Source organism: Peromyscus leucopus, chromosome 9 (genome assembly GCF_004664715.2).
Source record: "Peromyscus leucopus breed LL Stock chromosome 9, UCI_PerLeu_2.1, whole genome shotgun sequence".
Classification (NCBI taxonomy): domain Eukaryota; kingdom Metazoa; phylum Chordata; class Mammalia; order Rodentia; family Cricetidae; genus Peromyscus; species Peromyscus leucopus.
This window is the reverse complement of record NC_051070.1, coordinates 102,910,455-102,931,435: the sequence shown is the minus strand read 5'-3', so window position 1 is coordinate 102,931,435 and position 20,981 is coordinate 102,910,455. Positions and strand designations below refer to the sequence as shown.

The window sequence follows — 20,981 nt, the reverse complement described above, 5'->3', positions numbered from 1 at the left end:
CATTCAGGCCTTGAAATCCAGCACATAGGCAGCAACACCTGCCAGCGGAAAACAAAGACCTAATCCAGCAAAGACTACTGTTCTAGGAAAGTCTTGCTTTTTAAAGGCTTCTGTAGTTCTACTCCTGGCTAATTATTCTTGCTAATTGAGATGTGCCAACCTAGAATGTCAACTTTGTGCTTAAAGCTCCCCTTGAGAAAGGCTCAGGACTGCATCAGGCCACACATCCAGTGCTGTCCCAGCTGGCTAATGAAGACTTCCTATTGGCTTGAACCTGTGTCCAAGTAGTCTTCTTTGGTGTATACCTCACAACAATAACTGCCCACAGCAATTCAGATTCAGTAAATCCCTACCAAAATGCCTGACTTCCTTCAGAAAATTAGTAAAGTCAATCCTAAAATGTATATGAAACCATAAAAGTACCTGGACAGCCAAAGTAAGTTTTGAGCATACTCTTGATAGTAGAAAATATACTTTAATGTTTGGCTTGATGCAGAGAACCTACCTCATGAACTTCAAGAAGCTTACTGATTTTAAAAATGTACTTGAAATTCTAGCACTCAGGATTGATGCAGATTGGTCACTGAGTGCAAACCAAGTCTGGTCCTCTTAGTGAGTTCAACACCACCCGGGAGATTTTATATATATATATACATATATATATAAATCCTGTCTCAGTGGGAAAAAAAGAAAAGAAAAAAATGGTAGTACTTACAGCAATAAATCTTTCAGTTTTAGAAGTAAACTTAATAAAACTAAACTAATTTATAAAATATTGCTGAAAAAAATAAAGAACTAAATCAACTTACCAAAATATCATGTTCATGGACATAGAGATATTCTAAGGGGTCAATTCTTCCTGCCATATACTTACTGGTTCAATGCTACTCCCATCAAATCCCAAGAGACTTTCATATGATCTAACAAATGAAACTGATACTTTACAGAAAAACAAAATACTAGGATTACTTAGTGGGTAGAAAAGACACCTCAGCACTGAGGACTGGCAGCATGACAAGGTTCTAGGTTCAATGAGGAAGAAAGGCAGGAAAGAGGGAATGGGCATCATCTGCACCAGGAATATATGAGAAGTGAACATTTGTCACAGAACGACAAACAAAAAACCTACCCTTCAGACTACAACCGAAGCCAGGGGAGCTGGAGCATACTTCACTAACAGCAAGAGGACTATGAGCTCTGGGTCAGCCTGGACACACAGTGAGATTCTATCACCAAAAGAAGTTGAAAGAGGGTAGGGGAAACAGTATATAAAATGTGTATAGGGAAAGCTAGATTCTGTTAAACAGGAGTCTGCAATCAGAAAGGATCACACTGGGACCTTTATCTGTGTTTCATTTCTCAACGTGGGTACTAAGTGTCAAGCAGTTTCACTTTTTCCATATCTGAGCCCTCCTGCAGTATACAGTCTTTATGGGATGTTCATATACGCTTTTTGTTCCTGGAGTGATGAGAACTGTGTGGTGACAGGTTTTACCTCTATGTTCGTGCTTGTGCATTTCGTTTTGGCAAAGAAGTTACATTCAGAAAAACTGAACTTGATATTAGTAATGCTTTACTACATTTTTCTATGCATTCCTTCAACATTTTCTTTGAGGTTGATTCATGCTTGGCCCTATTTTATTCATTTTAATGTCTCCACTGACATTACAAATCATACCTTCTCTACCCTCATTCTTCATTGCCACACCCCCATTTCTGGTTTTCTGCCACCAAGAAGCAACCATTCAGTATGTTCTAAATTCAAAGTACCACCCAGGATACTGCTGCTCTCCCTATTTTCTTTGCCAGCCCCTAAATACTTATGTACATGGTACATTAATATACATGTGCCCAGAAACACACACACACACACACACACACACACACACACACACACAGAAGAAAAATTCCTGGTTATTTCTCAATATTGGAGTGACAGGAAATATGAAACACAACAGTTGTATGTCACAGTTGGCATTTCATAAAAACTATTGTATATTCTTTTATTTTATTCTGAAGACAAGCATCCCAGAGAAGACAGGGCATGAATCATAGAGATCAAATACATTGCAACCCAAATAAAATGTCACAAAAAGTATTATGGTGTTTTTCCATTACTCTATCTTAAATTTTTCATTTTCTGTTCTAAGATCGAAACAGAGCTGAACGTGGTAATATGATAAAAATCAAAGGAACTCATGAGAAGACGACAGAAATATGCACATCTCAGGAAACCACTGGAATGTCTGCTAGAACTGGATGCCAGCATGCTTTATGATAGACTCAGTCATTCCATTCAGGTACAAAAAAACAAAAGAGTGCATAAATATGTTCGTCCAAAGACACGTGCTAGGACACTGCAGTGGCACTTGTCACAAAAACCCAAACTGGAAACCTGCCCAATGCCTGTCAACTGTGAAACAATGAAGTACCTGTATAACACAATACTCAACAGCACTGAGCATGGGCACAAAACATAAACAATGACTCATAAATACAGTGTCGATAAAAGAAGTCAGATAGGACTATTACATGGTTTCACTTCATTTCCAAGATCAAAACAGGCGAATAGACTGACTTTTTCAGAACCAAATAAATAGTCCCACTGTTAAAACAGAGTAATGAGCTGTAGCAGAGATTCTGTTCATTTAGTGTTCTACTTCTGGATGGGTGCTGACCACAAAGACAATTCCATGTGTGAAAACCCAATAAGATAAGTACTCCTGCGTGTGTATTATGCTCCAGCCAAAAGCCTTTGAAGCAGGCTACAGGAAATTAAAGATATCATTATATTTTTTTCATCATATTCCCATAGTCTCCAAGTTCAGGATTTAAAAACACCATCAAGATTCCATAAATTGTGCAATAAAACATACAGAATATTAACCTAAAACAATGCAAAGGCATAGTTTAAAAGTGTACTCTACACACACACACACACACACACACACACACACACACACACACACACACAGGTGACCCTCAGAGACAAGTCTCAAGGTCTCCGTTTCTGGCTATCAAGATGAGGTCACAGCTACTGTCCTTCATGTCCCGCACAACTATAAGACTGAAGAATGAGATGTACAAAAGTCCTATTTAAAGTATAAAGTGACCCTCGGCTGTGCACAACAACTAAAAATGGGGTAAAGGCCAAGTTCACCAGTTAACAGTTTTAAACACTTCTATGGAAAGGAAGACTTTGTCCAAACTCATAATCAGGACTTTCATACAACAGATTCCAAAAGCTGGTAGTGTGGCCCACTGGTACAGCACTTGCCTAACATGGTGCACAGTCATGGATGTGAACCCCAACACCTTAAGAAAATGGAACAGGTGCGAGGATGGGAGGGGTGGATGGTAAAGAGGGTGGAGGAGCCCCCTCCACAGGCTTCCCTCCACACTGTCCCTTCAGGGCTTTCCTTGACCATGTGCATCGGGCCTCAGACACAAAATCACTGGGCAAAACAATCCCTGCTTTTCTTCTGCGTACCTCCTGCACCCTGTGCTTAGAGCACTAATGAGACAGACCACTCTTTTTCTTAAGAATGTCCACTTCTAATTCTTCCGGTTTTTTCCTTTCTTACTTCTCTTATGTGTTTCACACTTGCGAAGCAGGGGCAGGCAGATCTCTGTGAGTTCAAGGTCAGCCTGGCCTCTAAGGTGAGTTTCAGGACAGCCAAAGCCACATAAAAGAAGCCCCTGCCTGCCTCCCTCCACCAAAAAGAATGTATTAATGTGAAAATTTAATGAAATTCTGCGTAATAAATAAAATTAATATGTCCAGATGCTACAGACTGAATCCAAAATATCCCACATGGGTTCATATTTGCTATCAGGCCTTATTCTCCACCCGCGGCACTATTTTACCCAAGGGTGAATTCTTAGGAGGGGGACTAAGTGGTGGAGGGCGGTGACAGAGGTGGGCCTCAGAAGGTTGGCTTGTGTCTGGCTCCGGCATTAACCTGCCAACAGAGTAGAGAAGCACAATCTCCTGCTCCACCATGTGTCCCCTATCATGATGGTCTATAGTCTGCAAGCCAAGTTGTTTCTGTAGTGACAAATAATTAATAGAAATTTCATTTTTCTCCTAAACAAAAATCAGAGGTTTCTTCTATGGAGATGCTATAGATACCTTAGAAAGAAAAACCCTTTATCTGTTGCTGAGGGCCACTGCATCCATCCACCTACCCACCACCTTAAAATGAAGACCAGCTAATTAGCAAACCTGGTCCAAGTGCAGAGTCCAAAGTCAACTTTTAATTCCTCACTTTCATATACTAATAAATAATAATAGATAATCATTACATGTTTAAAGTAAGATCAGAAAAGACAAACCAAAATAAACAAAAACTGATCCTTTTAAAAAGATATAATAAAAAAATTGCTCTCTGAACTATTAATAAAGTAGAACAGAAAGCTGTTTACTTAATATGGCTCTTGAAAAATCAATAACTGGTTTGTATGAATAATATATGTATGAACTATATACTGTGGTGATATTGTGTCCCCCAATATATTGTGTACCTTAATGAATTTATCTGGGGTCAGAGAACAGAGCAGCTGCTAGACAGGCATAAAGGCCAGAAAATGGTGGCACACACGCCTTTAATCCTATCACTTGGGAGGCAGAGGTCCATCCAGATCTCTGAGTTGAAAGCCACACTGGAAACAGCCAGGCGTAATGACTCACGCCTTTAATCCCAGGAGGTGATGGCAGGAAGCAGAAAGGTATATAAGGCATGAAAACCAGGAACTGGAGTCCCTTTTAAGCTTTTAGCAGCAGTTCAGCTGAGATCCATTTGGTAAGGACTCAGAGGCTTCCAGTCTGAGGAAACAGGATCAGCTGAGGAATTGGCGAGGTGAGGAAACTGTGGCTTGTTCTCTCTGATCTTCCAGCGTTCACCCCAATAACTGGCACTGGGTTTGTTTTTATTAATAAGACCTTCTAACAATTCATGCTACAATATACAATAAAGCTTGAGAAACTGAAATATTGCAAATAGCTGAATAAAAACAGAACTGGAACATAAAATTAGGGAAATACCCCAAAAGCATAGTCAATTCCCCCCAAATGGTAATGTAGATGAAATAAAAGATTATGAGAATTAATTTGGAAATCCTAGTTTCTGATTACTAAAAATTCCAGAAAATAACTGTAGTCATAACTTAACAACATGTCACACTGTATGGACTCCAAAAGAATTCATTAAAAAACTCAGTAACTGCTGAGACAGTAAATGGAAACCAACTACAACAAATTTACACTGAAAATCACCTTGAAACCAGAGCATGTAAAAATTAAAAGATCTTCAATCTCTTAAACAGATTTTTGTTTTGTTTTGTTTTGTTTGAGACAAGGTTTCCCTGTGTAGCTCTGGCTACCCTGGAACTCACTCTGTAGACCAGGCTGGCTTCAAACTCAGAGATCTGCCTGCTTCTGCCTCCCAAGTGCTGGGATTAAAGGTGTGCACCACCAACACCCAGTCAGATTTTTTTAAGGCAAAACACAATGAAAAATGGGGTCAGAATGCAGTATACTTCAGAATAGCTAAAACAGGATCTTAGAAAAACAACATCTTCTATTTTTTCTTACTTTGATTTCAGCCAATTTTTTTTCAAAATTATAAGCTATAATATCAATCAAATATGAGTACAGAATAGAAAGATTTTTCTTTATGAAGTAACTAAAAATATATATTCATCCTCTGTTAAGAAATAAATTAAGGATATACTCCAGCAAACTGAGGGCGTGTACCAGGCAAAAGAATATGTACTAACCAGGAAACAGTGGATATATCTCCAGTCTATGGCAAAATGAAGTCATGCATAATGGAACTACAGAAACTATGGTCATACAACATAACCTGTTTATTCAATAGGCTGACTGAGGTATAAAAAGTGATTAAAAATCTATTCCGTATTTTTGATTAAGCCATCACACAGTATACGAGCTTTTAAAAACCATGTATAGGCCTCATGATGATTTTTTTTTTAAGATGTCTCAGGAAGTAAAGATGATCTGAGTTCAACCCCTGGAACCATCGTGATAAAGATAGAGCCAACTCCTGAAAGTAACCCTCTGATCACCACACAGACATGATCATACACCCACACTCTGCAGTCGCACAGACACATACATATTACTTACACAAACATAATAATAATAAGTATTTTTTAATTAAAGGAAAAATGTAAGAGACAAGTTATATGAAATCTTAGATGCCAGTTTTTAATTTATTTTGCAGCTGGAAAACTCTAAAGATATCCTAAAAATCTTCTGCAATTTTAATCTCACAATTTTGTTTTCACTACATAAAGAACAAGTCCATTTGGCCAATGTGAACTACCTGAAATTAGAGACTATAGGGACAGAAAAGAAGCACTCAGGGCTTCACAGCTTCGCATACATGAAGTTCTTCAAAGAAGACAATCCCTATGATACTGGTCACCTATGATACTGTCAATGCACCTCTTCTCAGATATCATCTATACTTCATTACTGGACAGGGCCTGGTCTTATCACTTGATATTTAATAATGCTTCATCATTGAGGAATATACCCTAAAACAATGACTAGCTCACAAAAGGTATTTAGTATATTTTAGCTATTTCCTACCCTTTTCTACTGTATTGTACCTTTGAAACTAAAACTCATGACCAGAAAATCTTCCTCCCAGACCAGCCAGCAAAGAAACACTATGGAGCAAAGACTATCTGGTAGTTACAGTTTATCTAAGTTGAAATCTTTATGTCTGGACATTTCCACCATAGAATCCTTGTATGCTTAGGAGGAGTCCAAGCACCACAGATTCCAAAAGGATACATTGTATCCTCTTTTCCCCAGGCTCAGCACACAAAGCTTCTTTTCAATAAGTATTCAATAGCCACAGTAGTCCAGAAAAGCCAGAACCAAGAAACATGCAACAACATCCATTACAAAGAATTATCACTCTCAGAGTCAACTGTTAGGAGCCTTGCTTTACTTCCAGCTAGCCTTACTGAGCAAACAGATGAGTCTAGTTTTGGTGGCCAAAAGGAATTCTAAGACTTCGGCCCTGTTCATATGATGCAAAGACACACAATCCTGAGAAAGGTGACCCGGACAGCAAACAGCAAACAGAGAGGTCAGGCTGTTCTTCTCAACCATGGTTTTTAAATATGGCTAGAATACCAAAGGCAAAAAAAAAAAAAAAAAAAAAAACATTTAAAACCACATAAAAGCTATGCACAGTTTAAAACTGGTAGTCCATTCCTTGTTTATCTGCTAACACTAAATATTTATACAAAGAAGGTACTCTTGAATCACAAACTGAGACTTCCATCATCATATCCTGTGACTTTGCTCAAGCCCTATTGCTACTGTGGGTCTAGACTCTCTAAAGAAAACAGGTACTGAAAGTCTCAAACACAAATCAAAGGAATCCTGTTTGCCATTAAGCAGAAATTACATTAGTTACTGAATGCCCAGCACGTTTCTGGTAACAGACTGTTCAATTAACCACTATACTTCTAATCTTTCAGCAACCTTATAATAGAAGTATTATCTATGCTAAGCTTTCTTTTCATCTCTAACAAGAGTTCCGTGTTCTTTCTCTTTTTGACTTATGGTGTTGGAGATAAACTCAAAGCATGTACTATTTATGGGCTTTTTCTACCAAAAACTAAATATGTTAGAAACACAAGTAACTTTTTTAAAAAGTCAACCTGTGTTCAAGGTGGAGCTGGAGTAATCATTACGTACTCACCTGATGCAACAGACGTTTGAGTTTGAGTAACTGCGTTTTTACAGCTGTGCAGTCCTGGACCATGTGCCGGAGGGTCATCTCATCCAGTATCACTGTGTTGTCTGGCACATCTACAAACATCTTCTGAGCCTGGAAAAAGGGGGTCCCTCCATAGCTTTCAAAATGACCCAAAGGGGATTCTCTATAAGGAGAGCCTCTGGAAGGGTGGGGAAGGAAGGAAGGAAAAGATATACAATTTAAGAAGAAAGAAAGAAATGTATAGCATTATTGTAGCAATCTTTACAAATCAGTTCCACAATGCCTTTGTACTCATTTCAGTCACTGAATGTTCCCAGTAAAAAATACAATCCCTTTAGCTGTTAGTAAAATTGTTATCTTCTACGATTGCCTAACCCCACTCACTTCACGTGTTTCACACATTGGCTAAATAAACCTTCCTGAAGAGCCAAAAGGAAAAGAAAATATTCTTGACAAGGCTCTAGCTGTTAGAACTATGCTCACCTCTTCAGATTCTGACTTGGGGTGGCGTCTTAAATGGCACACCGTTCTAGATCCATAGCTAAGTAATGAAGCCACAAAAGTTCCCAATGTAGACACACTTAAGACTAGCATCTCTTCAATGTCCCATCAGTTAAAGCTAATGAAGTTATTTTGCTAAATCATCTTTACTAATAACAGTTTAAGCAAGGTTTACAAGTCTAATGTACACCAAATATTTCCTAATCTCAAACTACAGTAAAAAAAAATCAAAACCTACTCTTTGAGCCATGACTAGAGTGCTTGCCCTGGGCTTGATTCTTGTCCCCACATAAGCTGGGCGTGTTGGTCCAGTCCTATAATCCCATCACTCAGGAGGTAAAGGCTAGAGGATTAGGAGTTTAAGGTTATCCTCCTTAGCTACACAGCAAGTTTGAGGCCAGCCTGAGTTCCATGAAAACCCATCTCAAAAAAAAAGTCTATCTTTAAAACTTTAAGCCTGATGTAGTATGTACATTTATGCTTGGAATCACAGATCTGAGGCAAGAAGAATGGGAAAACAAGGCCTTCTTGAGCTACAAAGCAAAACCCATCTCAAAAACTAAGAATAAAAAAAAGTTGAATTTCTCTTTCATCGCATAATATACATGCAGAATAAAAGAAAAACTAAAGATAATATATTTCATAGGAAAGTAAAATATAATGTATTAACCAGAACTGATAGCTTTAAAGTTACTGTATCTACATTGCACATGACTGCAGATGGTTATTAAAGTATGACAAATACATGAAATCTCAATATTTAACATAGTACACTAAGAAATTATTTCTCCAATATGATGGCCATTCTCACATATTAGAAATAAAGCTAAATTCTGTGTATTAAATATGTAAAAATTGGTGTGTTGGATTTCTACCATCATGAAGAGAAATATATAGTATCTACTTAAGCCTCTGTTTTTCAACAAATACTCCCCAAACTCTCAATATTTATTGTAGGACATTTTCATAAGACTGTTTTTCTCTGAAACTACTAATTCAAATTCCATTGATGTTTTTCTAATCCAAGTCAAAAATCTTCATGAATTGTTAAACCATTCATAAATAATATTTTATTTGGTGCTATAATTATAAATATTTTCATCAATTTTGAATTTTAAAATATGAATTTTAAAATTTCAAACATCAGTAGATTAGTATGAATTTACCCATCTATGACTCCACTCTGATGAAAAACATCTACTAGTGAGAAACTAACAAGAATAAAGACAAAAACCCAGAAAAGCCCAGCAAGTAAGCAGCAGACATGAAAAGAGCTGCCCTTGAGGGAGCAAAGGCACAGACCTGGGGATTTCCCTAGGGTAGCGACATCTTAGGACAGACTATAAAGTAGGAAGTTACAGTTTGAAATGAAAGGCTAAGGCTTCATAGGGGGAAGAGAGAAGGGCAATTGCTCAAAGTAAAAGGAGAATCTCAAATGGCTTATGACACCGCAGACAGACTCCAGTTTCTTTTTCAACCTCTTTCTTGGTTGGTTGGTTGGTTGGTTGGTTGGTTGGTTGGTTGGTTGGTTGGTTTGTTTTTTGAGACAGGGTTTCTCTGTGTAGCTTTGCGCCTTTCCTGGAACTCTCTCTAGTCCAGGCTGGCCTCGAACTCACAGAGATCTGCCTGCCTCTACCTCCCGAGTGCTAGGATTAAAGGCATGTGTCACTACCGCCTGGCTCCTACACACACTTCTTAACAGCTCATTACCCACAGTTCCCAAAGTACACTACAAAGTGTCCTTCACTTCCAAAGGACACACTCATTTTTTTCAGTGATTCTTGCTGGTCCACTCATCCTGCCCTCCCTCCACTCATACACATCAGCAACTCCTCCTCATCTGCAGTCAGCTGATACTTCCTTCTGGGGAAGCTTCCTTAATCCCCTAAGGTAGGACCATTGTGCTACTACAGGTAATTTTATAGAGCTCAGTACTGTGTCCTCTTCGAGTATACACCACAATACACTGTGTATGTTTTTTGTGCCTGGCAAATTGTACACTTCATGAAGAAAAGATTAAATTCTTATTTCTTTGATGTGCATAGGGATTTACTGCTATTACTGCCTGGTACTAAATGAGCAAGAAGAATGGATTTTTAACTACCAGTTTTTTGTTTGTTTTGCTTTTTTAAGCATTCATCTCTAAGATTTTAAAATTCTATAGCTGAGACATGGGGGAAAAAGCACTCTTTAAAAATTACGATATAGGGCTAGAGAGATGGCTCAGTAGATAAGGGAACTTTTTGTTCTTGCGGAGGACCTGGATAATTCCCAGTACACACATTCTCATAACAATCCATAACTCCAGTTCCAAGGGATCCATGGCCACATTCTACCCTCTGAAGGCACAAGGTACAATATGCATATGGTACACATACATACATGCAAGCAAAATATGGGTATGAGAAGCATTGGGAGAACAGGAAGAAATACACAGGGAGGATTAACCAAAACAAAGGATGCATTAAAAGGCCTCATGAAAACCTATTACTTTGTAAATGTGGTGGGGGGGGGTGTTTAAATGGAGGTATCTTGAGTGGGTAGGTGTGCTGGTTTGAAAGAAAATGGCCCCCAAAGGCAGTGGCACTATTAGGAGGTATGGCCTTGTTGGAGGAAGTGTGTCACTGTGGGGGCAGGCTCTGAGGTCTCATATATGCTTAAGCCACACCCAGTGAGAGAGACCACTTCCTGTTGCCTGCAAGGCAAGATATAGGACCCTCAGCTCCATCTCCAGCACCATGTCTGCCTGCATGCCACCATGTTACACCATGATGATAATGGACTAACCCTCTGAAAATGTAAGTACCACAATTAAATGTTTTCTTCATAAGAGTTGCCATGGTCATAGGTGTCTCTTCACAGCAAGAGAAACCCTAAGACAGTAGGTATTGCTTCCTTAAGAAGAAATGAATTATTAAATGAAAATCTCAGTGACAGGTATGGGATACCCCCTTGTGAGTCAGGGAGGTGTAGAGGTTCACAAAACAATACAGGCTATTAATTACCATTATTCTTGTTTCCACACTATAACTTGATGGCAAGATCCAATTGCTGAAGACACAACACACTTTGGTTGTAGGACAAAAAAAAACACATCAAGCTGGAGCTGACCTGGAAACTTCTTCCCTGCTAGCCAGACCTAGTTACTAGAGTATAATGTTAATCAGTAGACTTATTCTGTGGCAGGCCCTGCAAGATAAAATACTGACCTGTCAGGAACGGTGTGCCCACTGGTGCAGTGTCTGACAGTTATGAGGTGGCTAACAGCCTTCTAATTGGAATCAAGGCCTGTTCCACAGGAGAGAATTCATGCCTGGTACAATAAATCTGGTCAAAAGCCCATGGCTGTAGAGGTCATAAGGTGGAACCTATTACTATTATTTTGCTAAATGGACATGGAGTCAAAGTACCTTCTAAATATCTGTTAACACCGATAAGTTACTGTTGCTCTCACCCTTGGTCAGAGAAGCTTCTTACTGCAGTGAGTAGCAAACAATGGGAGATGCACAGCTGGTCACAGTGCTAGGAGTGGTGGTTGAGCTCAGTCCTAAACAGAACGTAGATATCAACCCTGCAAATGCTCCGCAGAAGAGGAGGGTAGAAAGAATGCAAGAGCTGGAGGATGGGGATGGATGCTGTGGAATGCTGTCTTGTGGACAGGACGTGACCACAGCACTCATGAATTCACAGGAGCTATGGTTACCTGCACAAAATCAAACATGTCAGCATTCCAGTAGGGCCGGGGGAAGGGCTCATGAGGCTCCACCCCTAGCTGAGGAGCTGTTTGCAATTGATGGCTGTGGGGGAGGCAAAGCCATTTTTCTTTAGGGTTTGACTGATGTTAAGTTGCCACGATTCTAGTGGATAGCTTCACACCCATGTTCATGCCAACAGCACTAACTGGACTCAGGGGTTATTTTAAAAAAGGAAAGAAGAGGAGGAGGAAGAAAGGAAAATAAATTAAGTTGAGAGAGGAAGTGTTAGGGAATCCATGAGGAGCAGGTAGGAATGGAGTAATGGAGTAGACATGACTAAAATATGCTGCATACATATATGAAACTGTCAAAGGATAAATTAAAGATATTTTAAAAATTGTCCTCGTTAAAAACATACTACCCTTATTATTTTGTGCCATGAGTAAGACTAGAGAGGAAAGCTACTGAGGAGGACTAGTCAGCTCTCTACAGCGTGACAAGTATGAACACAAGATTACACTGGGTTCAGAGAAATGAATGGGTTCACAGAGGTGAGAGCCATTTATGCCTGGAACTCAGGAGTTTCAAGAGAAAACTTAAGAAGTATTCATCACTAACTGGATAAATTAAGACCTGCCACCTAGAAAAGGCACATTAAAGAGCCTGCCCTAGTCTTGGATTTAGATTCAAATTCTAGCTGACAACAGCCACTGAAAATGCTAATTAAAATATAAGTCCTTTAAAAACAGGGTCATATTTTATTCATTTTTAAATTACTTGCACAGATCTTGAGTTAGAAGTCTCTGCTATTACTTATCAGCTATACAACACAGGGCAAGCGACATAGTTTCTGTAAACTTCATTTTTCTTGCCTACAAAATAATGAGGATAGTAACATAATTACTTCTCTAGGTTGGCATAATGATTAAATCAAGTAATATGTTAAAGTTTTTAGAATATTATATGATATATACTAAATATTAAATAAAGCCAAATTACTACCACACTACTAATAATTTCCAACTTCCTTTGGAACAGAAATGTCAAGAGTACTAAGGAGCCACCACATCCCTTTCATTTATGTTCATCAACTGTAAAAATACGGACATCAACATACTGGGTTTAGAATTGTGTTTTGTTGCTAAACCATCTGATCATAAGATTAAACCTCATTAGAGGAACATCTGAAGACTGGTGGGGAAACACAGACATAGCCATGAAGGCTGGGAGGCAGCAGACATGGAAGGAAGAGAAAGCAAACATGTGATGGAAAAGTTAAAGGGAGCTTGCAAGACAGGAATGCAGTGACAGTCTTGAGATGACGCTATTTACATATGACAGAGATCCTGGAAACAACAGAGAGGTGCTAAAATCACTTTCTAAGAGGAAAGCTTACATCCAGGAGCAAGAGAATAAAGAGTGAAAAATAGGCATGAGAAGAGGGAGCTCTACCCACAGCACCCCACTGTTCTTCAACAGGGATAATTAATTCTACAGCTGTGCACAAGCCCGCAGTCACAGATTTCTAACAGTAGAACCAGATGATAGCAAAACAGAAGAGCGCAGGCTCTGCCATGACCACAATCTATGACAACTGTATGTCAGTCACAGAACCTATGGGCAGTCACAGGGTGACAGATAAGAATTCCACTAGTAATAATGTGGGCAAGGGCAATAATGAGTTATAGAAGCAAGGGATGAGAAATAAATGCCCACCATCACCAGTACTATTTAATATTGTTCTATGTGTCAGCCAATTAAATTAAGAGGGGAGAAAACCTCACAGGATTTAGAGAAGCCAGAAGAAAAAAGTCTTTAAGTGGTATCTTTGTTTTAGAAATCCAAATTGAATTTGAAGCATCACTTGCCATCCAACCCACCAGCCTAAATAAAAAACAATCACATTACTGAAGAATTATCATAATTTTAAAGGGATCATCCCAAATTATATGCCATATCTATAACTTAGTTTCTTAGTCTTCCCTACTTCCAAAAACCTTGATTATGAGGATTTGTAACTTTGTACTTCAGACTGGCAGGTGCAGATGTGTGTATGTGAGCTTTATGAGAGGTTTTTTTTTATTCTCTGAGTCACAATTTTGATTTCAAATTTAATCTTTAATATTTTTCTCATCATTAAAAACTTCCATATAGAAGTTAAATATACATGTTTTGTGGTAACAATTTCATTCTTTAAATGCCAGATTTGACACAATCCTCATCAACATTCTAGGATGCTACCTTGTGGATACCACTGAAGTAATCTGTTAAGTAAGAAAAAGAACAGCCAAAACTGACACTCACCAACTTTGGGACTTCCTATCTGAAGCTGTGATAATCACAATAGTAAGGAATTGCTGAACAGAGAAAAACATGAAAAATAAGGAAACAGTCTAGAAATGGATTCATAAATGGAGTCACCTCCTCTTTGAAAAAGCAGCAATGACAATTCAATAGATGATGGCCTTTTGAACAAATGAACCAAGGAATAAGACATCAATATGCAAAAGAAATGACCTTCATAAAAATGAATCCAAAATCAGTTAACAGACCTCAATGCACAACTATAAAATTCCTATGATATAGGATAAAAAATCTAGAGTATCTTGGGTTTGCAAATGGTTTTAGACACAGCATGTGTGTGTGTGCGCACACATACACATATTCCAAGGAAGAAGAACAGTACTGAAGCTCTATTTCTAAAAGTCATCTGCAAATTTTACAAATAAAAAATACCACTTAGAAAATTAGAAAAACCACAGATTAGAAAAAGTATTTCCTATACACATATGTGATATAGGACTAGTATCTCAAATACACAAAGAACTTAAAATTCAACAATATGAAAATAACTCAACTTAAAAATTGGCAAAAATCTGGACACCTCAGCAAAGAAGAGACATGGATGGAAAACAAGCATCTGAAAAAAATGTTCAGCATTATATGTCATTAGAGAATTGTGAACTAAAAGAAGAAACCACTACATACCGAATGGTTAATGTCCAAAGCACAAGGCCTAATGCTGGTGAGGGTGTGGCCACCAGGAGCTCCCATTCACTGCAGGCAGAAATGCAAAGTGGCAACAAGCCATAGCAACAACAAATCCTAGAGAGGGGAGATCTGATGAAGTATCTTGCCTATTTTAACTATTTCTCTTTCAAACTTCTTGAAGAATGATAGTCACTTAATTCTTAATATGACAAATAATGGGAAGAGGAAGGAGAAATTGAGTGGTGGAAATAAACTGGAGTGCTGATCAGAAATTTCCAAAAATTAAAGAAATATTAATTTACATATCCAAGAAACTCAAGGGGATGGTAAGCTAAAGGAGAGACAAAACTAAACACACCATAATCCATCTGTTGGAAATCAAAGTGAGTGTTCTTTAAATGGCAAGGAAATTGACATGTGCTATGAAAGAAATGTTAAATAAGAGTTGATTTGTCATCAGGAAGCAAGGGGTCAAAATTTTGCAAGGGTCAAAAATTTACAAGAGACTATTAGCAAAGCATTCTATATCTAGCAAAGCAATCCTTTAAAATATAGAAGAATTTGAAAAAGAAGACACTCCAAGTAAATAAAAACTGTGAGAATCTGTTGCTGGCCAACCTCCGTTCCTACAAGATACAGTGACAAAGGAGAACTCAGTGCCTCCATAAGTTTGCCTTCAGCAACAAACATCAAACCAGAAGACCAACAAGGAACCAAAGGACTTGGGCAACAACGCACACTAAGACCTAACAAACATCTATAGAATATCTATAGATATTACATTAGTAATAAAAATATTGCCATAAAGTAAAGCTCAGATCTAATTAAAGGTCAGCAACATTCCTTCACAAACTCTTCCCCAAAATACTAGTGGAAGGAACACTTCGCAATTCATTCTAAATGGCTCATAACCCAAACCAAATCCATCTCAGCAAAACTAAACTAGTATTAAAGAGTATTTAAAAATCCACAGCACATAGAAATATAAAATTTACATATCATAAGCACCTGAATTCTTTGAGAAATAGATGGCTGGCTCAACAGCGAAAAGTCATGTGACATACTGTATTAACAAAATGAAAGGAGGGGAAAGACATCTCAATGGACACTGAAAAAGCATTAGAGAAAGCCCAGATATGCATGCCATCAAGATAAACATGGTCAACAAAGCATGAATAAAAGAGAATCTTTTCAGATTGGTAAAGAAAATATGTTTAAAAAAACAAAACGATATTAAAAGATGAATAGTTCCCATTAATATCGGCTTCTATTCAACACCGCGCCAAAAGACGTAGCCATAGCAATTGTGCAAGAAAGTAAACTATACAGATTGGAAAGGAAAAAGTAAAACTATCTGTTCTCAGATGACATAAAGTATAAATAGAAAATCCTAAGAGCTAAGGAAAAAGTTAAAACCATCATTTGCATAACAATGGAGTTGTTCATGGCTGTATCAAAGCCTACAATAAAGGAGGACAGCAAGCCAAGGGTCCATGATTTTTATAAAGTATACAGAGAGGGATCAGTGAAAAGGCCCAAGTCTGAAAATAGCAACTTAAAAATACTTGATTCAGAAGTGACAATGAAGAGTGAGGACAAAGACTCTCCCATCTCCAAACGGGAAAATACTAGGACTCCTAAAAAATAAGAATCTCACCTATAAAAATGCTACTGTAAAAAAATACATGTAGGTAAGTACTAGATTTATTGTAATTAGGGGCATAACCACAAGGAGGATAAGGCTGTAAATTTGTTAGGGTAGAGAGAACTCCATATGGCATAAAAGTTTAGGAAAGGGGGGGCTCTTGGGAGAAAATAGGAGTGGAATAAGCTGGAGTAAAAGAAAAAAGTGGCATTATGATGAGAATATCAGAGAACATATGGATCAGTAATGCCCCAACAGGCCTAAGTTATGGCTAAGATATACTGCTATCGTGAACAATAGTTGTTAAGCAAGAAAAGAAAGGGGACCAGTACTCGAGTTAGGGAACAGGAAGAGGGACTTGTACACCTGATATGAAAAAGATCTTGAGGTTTCTACTCTCAAACTCTTTCACACTTTAAGGTGGAGACAGAAAATGACAGTTCCAAGGCTTGCTGTGGAAGGTGTTTTTTTGTGAGACACATCCTTGTAAAGAGCTCTGGTATGCCTGGAAAAGCCAGGACAAACACAGAAGCTGAAGGTAAAGGGAACCAGTCAACCTATGAGTCCCAGCATTAGCAGCATTACCACTCACTCCTTAGAAAGCTCTATGCCCAGTAAGTCAGATTACAACCTGAAGAACACTGTGTGCATCGCTCTCCCCTCACTACCAACCACTAGGGACTGACAATTCACAGTTACAAGTGCCTTAAAGTCTATAAACTCTGAGGGGGATTTGTGATCATGTTTTGGGGAAATGTTGTATGTTTTCTAACTTCTGCAAAATCACAATTTATATAAAAAGGCATAATGCAGCCACCATTTAAACAATTTAATTTGTTCATTCTTTTATTTATCTTACCTATTAAGATGTAGGGAATTAGAGTTTAGGGTTCTGGACTTTTGGGGGATGAGGGGTGTACTTTCTAACTTTTCTGATAGATGATTACACTCAGCCTTAGTTGAGCCATTTCTAAGGACAGAGACAATTACCTCCATGTTACCCATTCATTTCTGATAGGCTGAGTAATGTCTCCTTTATGCTGAAATTTGCCTCCCTTTATCTTAAACTGCAGATATGATAGTCTATTGTCTCGAGTTATATTCATGTCATTCATTCTTCCAAATCAACAAGAAATACAGCTACAGTAAACTTGAAGAGTGGGTGTCTAAACATGCCAGACTCAACCACACAAATTCTGAAACTCCTCTGTGCCAGGCTGAGTGCTCACTCCTCTCCTTCAGACGCTATACTACCCTCGGCAGTCTCCAGTCAGACCTGCAGACTGATTCAGAAGTAACCACTTATTCTGTGCTATCCTAGATAAGACTACAAACAGAAAGAACTGCTGAGAGCTCATGGCATCCCTTTTCCATCCCTTTATTAGGCACACATTGTCACAGCTTGTCTCCACAGACTCTGTATACTATTCATATTTGTATGAAATGGAGCATGCACAAGTCTTTTCCTATCTTCAGTGTTAAGATGTCTACTATTAAGATGCATCAGTGCAGAATTCTTCCTATCATCTTTACTACAATAGTCCAAGAAGTCATTACCAATCCACAACTTTCACCTCTCGTACTATCTCCAAATTCATACCAGCTTAAGACTGTACCGTGCTATATAATATATAGACTACCAATGAGTATTTATTAAGTGAATGAACAAATTTTAAAAATAAGCATTTTTATGGTTTGAATGACATGTCTCTCACAGGCTCATGTTGTGTTTATTTGTTCCCAGATGGTAATGATATTCTGGGAGGCTGGAGAATGTAGAGGGAGGGGATCTGGTAGAAATAAATGATTATGGCTAAGCTGTTGAAGTTTATACCTGGTCGTTAGCTCCAGGCTTACTCTTGGATTCCTAGTTTGAAGAAATGTGAGGAACCTCCATCACATGTTCCTAACACCACAAGCTGCTTCGCCTGCCTCCCCTGCTGTGATGGACTCAAACTCTCTGGACAAAACAAACCTATCCCCTCTGTTAGCTGTTTCTGTTAGGTACTGGAGTGACAGTGAAGCAAAAGTAACTGATACTGAACTGCTTATGACTTACTTAGGCTTCCTACACCTGCCTTAATTTAACTTATTTCAAAGACATAGCAAGATTAGAGAAGCATGATCGCCATTAGTAGTGATGAAGACGATCTTTACATTGGGCTCCTGCCTGACAGGATCAACTCTCTGATGCCTTGAAGAAGTACTGCAAGAATTCTTCCAGATTGCCCAATTATATCCTTCTATTTATTTACTCCAACGGATGGTTTTAATTGAACCCCATTTTTCCTAATCCACTAAAGAATATTTTATTAGACTAGAATTTGTTCAGCAAAGACAGAAAAATAAAACAAAGAAGAGCTAAGAAAGTTACTGTGCCACTCAGGACCTGTCCAGTGTATGTCCCATGTACTCTTCTTAGAACACACACATGAAAACTCCCTCTGCACTTAGCCTATAAGGTGAACAAATCCAAGAGAAACAAATTCTCTATCTTATGCACACTCTGTATCTGGTATCAACAGGCCAAGCTTTGCTCTTTCTTTTGCTACAAGGACCCTAAGCAATACTTTGTTTCTTATTTTAGGAGGTACAGAGGACCATATGCTTCCCCTCCATTATTTCCTCATCTCAGTTTTATTATTTGCACTACAATATGCTTCAGGATAAACATAAATCCCTTGTGGAACAAGATATTCACAAAAATTTTAATAAAAAAATGTCATTGCTTACCACAAACCAGGTACGGTACTAGCACATTTACCCTGATCCATGAATACTCACAGAAAAGTGTTTTCAAGCCTGTTCACAAATGTTAGACTGAAGGCTGTAGTGTGCAGAGGATTAAATAAACTAAGCTTGCAAAGCTAATCTATACCAGGTGAATGAAGCTCTGACCCCAGGTGTGAATGGCTGTGAGCCCATTAGACTACATGGTCAGATCCAATTTCATACTACTTTAAGCTTTAAAATACAAAGTACTTCTAGTGTCATATCAAATCTCTTAATAGTATTTGTGGAATTTTACATGTTTAACTTATAAGAAAACAAAACAAAACAAAAACCCAATAACTTAGTAGTTACTTTCTACTATATTTTTAAAAATTATAAACAAAGTTAATCTTCATTAATGCCCAAGTGAGAACCCTCGCCCCCACAAAGTCATAGCACAACTTATAAGTCCTTGTAATAGATGTAAATGCAATTTGTAAATCTGCAATAAAGCTACTGAAAAGAGCCCAGCTAAGAAAAGAACAGTTATTATAACAATTACATATCATGCCTAACCTGAACTCCAGGCAGAATCAGCGTGGAGACAGAACTGTCAGTTCCATTAGCAGAGGACACAAGTGGAGCTGCAGCTAGAGCAGTACTCACCTGCTCAAGTCACTTTTCCCATGGTGATGATAGTGATCAGGGTGGCTAAGGTGATAATGCTCCTGTCCACTCCACCTCTGGGGTGCTCTTTTCCAAAATCCATCCTGTGACTGGCGTACATTTCTGTCTGATCGGTCAAAGCGGTTCATATTGTCACACTCCACTAGGCAGATTAAAAAGCAACAAACTATAAATATGTGCACACTCTATAAAAAGTTAACTACTTACGGCCTGATAATTAAATGCTGCTGAAAATATTTTTTTTAATTCTAAAAGCACCAGCCATGTACACTAACTAATCACAAAATAAAGTTTTTTCAAAGGAAGCCAATTCTTACAGTGAAAACTGAACTTTATAAGTACAAACTGAAGTAACTTAATACTTAAATACTTCTGTTTCAGCCACTTAAGTGAACAATTAACTGTTAGACTGTTTTAAAACAAGGAAAAAGTTCCCTGAAATCAACATTATGCATTTCAAATACAAGCAATCAGAACAGGAAAACGTAGATCTTAAAAAGAGCATAGGATCCATTCTTAGAAATGAGTGCCTCAATTAAGTTTCTCAGTGTCAAGAAGCACAAATTAACTTTTCATCACAGACGATCATGTTTTTAAATAAAGCTCACACTTCAACAGTAAGCTGCTCCAATCTGCCCGCAACAGAGCTGGTTCAGAAAGACTGAAATGCTACCGAACACAAAGCCAGTGCTTTGTAACAACAAATAGTCCACTCCTGAAATCCAAATACCACAAAAACTCGACAAGAATCCCTGAAGCACCCAAGCTTCTTCACTCACCCAAATGCTCTGCTCTCACATCTCTGAGCACTCTCTGAGAAAGCTACTTGGTACAAGGGAGACATTGTGCTGCCGGCTGCCTACTCAGACATAGTTGCACACAAGGCTCCGCTGAAACAGGCCTTCCTTCCTGCCCCACTCCCAGCCCTCCCTGTGGGAAGCAAGCCCAGCCGGCCCTGTGACTCCATCTTCGCTCAGTGCTTACATA

The 20,981-nt window shown here is 38.4% G+C and overlaps 1 protein-coding gene across 7 annotated transcripts in view; it reads right to left on the bottom strand.

Annotated features, from left to right (window-relative positions):
• Window positions 1-20,981, bottom strand: part of Ccser2 (coiled-coil serine rich protein 2) — a 132,162-nt gene that overhangs the window by 38,182 nt on the left and 72,999 nt on the right. For 6 of the 7 annotated variants that reach the window (XM_028883025.2, XM_028883027.2, XM_028883024.2 and 3 more), the window contains 2 exons: window positions 19,974-20,136; window positions 7,746-7,941 (listed from right to left, as the gene is read on the bottom strand). In XM_028883025.2, the coding sequence (XP_028738858.1) occupies window positions 7,746-7,941; window positions 19,974-20,136 (359 nt within the window). Of the gene's footprint in view, window positions 1-7,745; window positions 7,942-19,973; window positions 20,137-20,773; window positions 20,865-20,981 lie in introns of those variants that run through there. The other variant, XM_028883028.2, reaches the window with a different exon arrangement.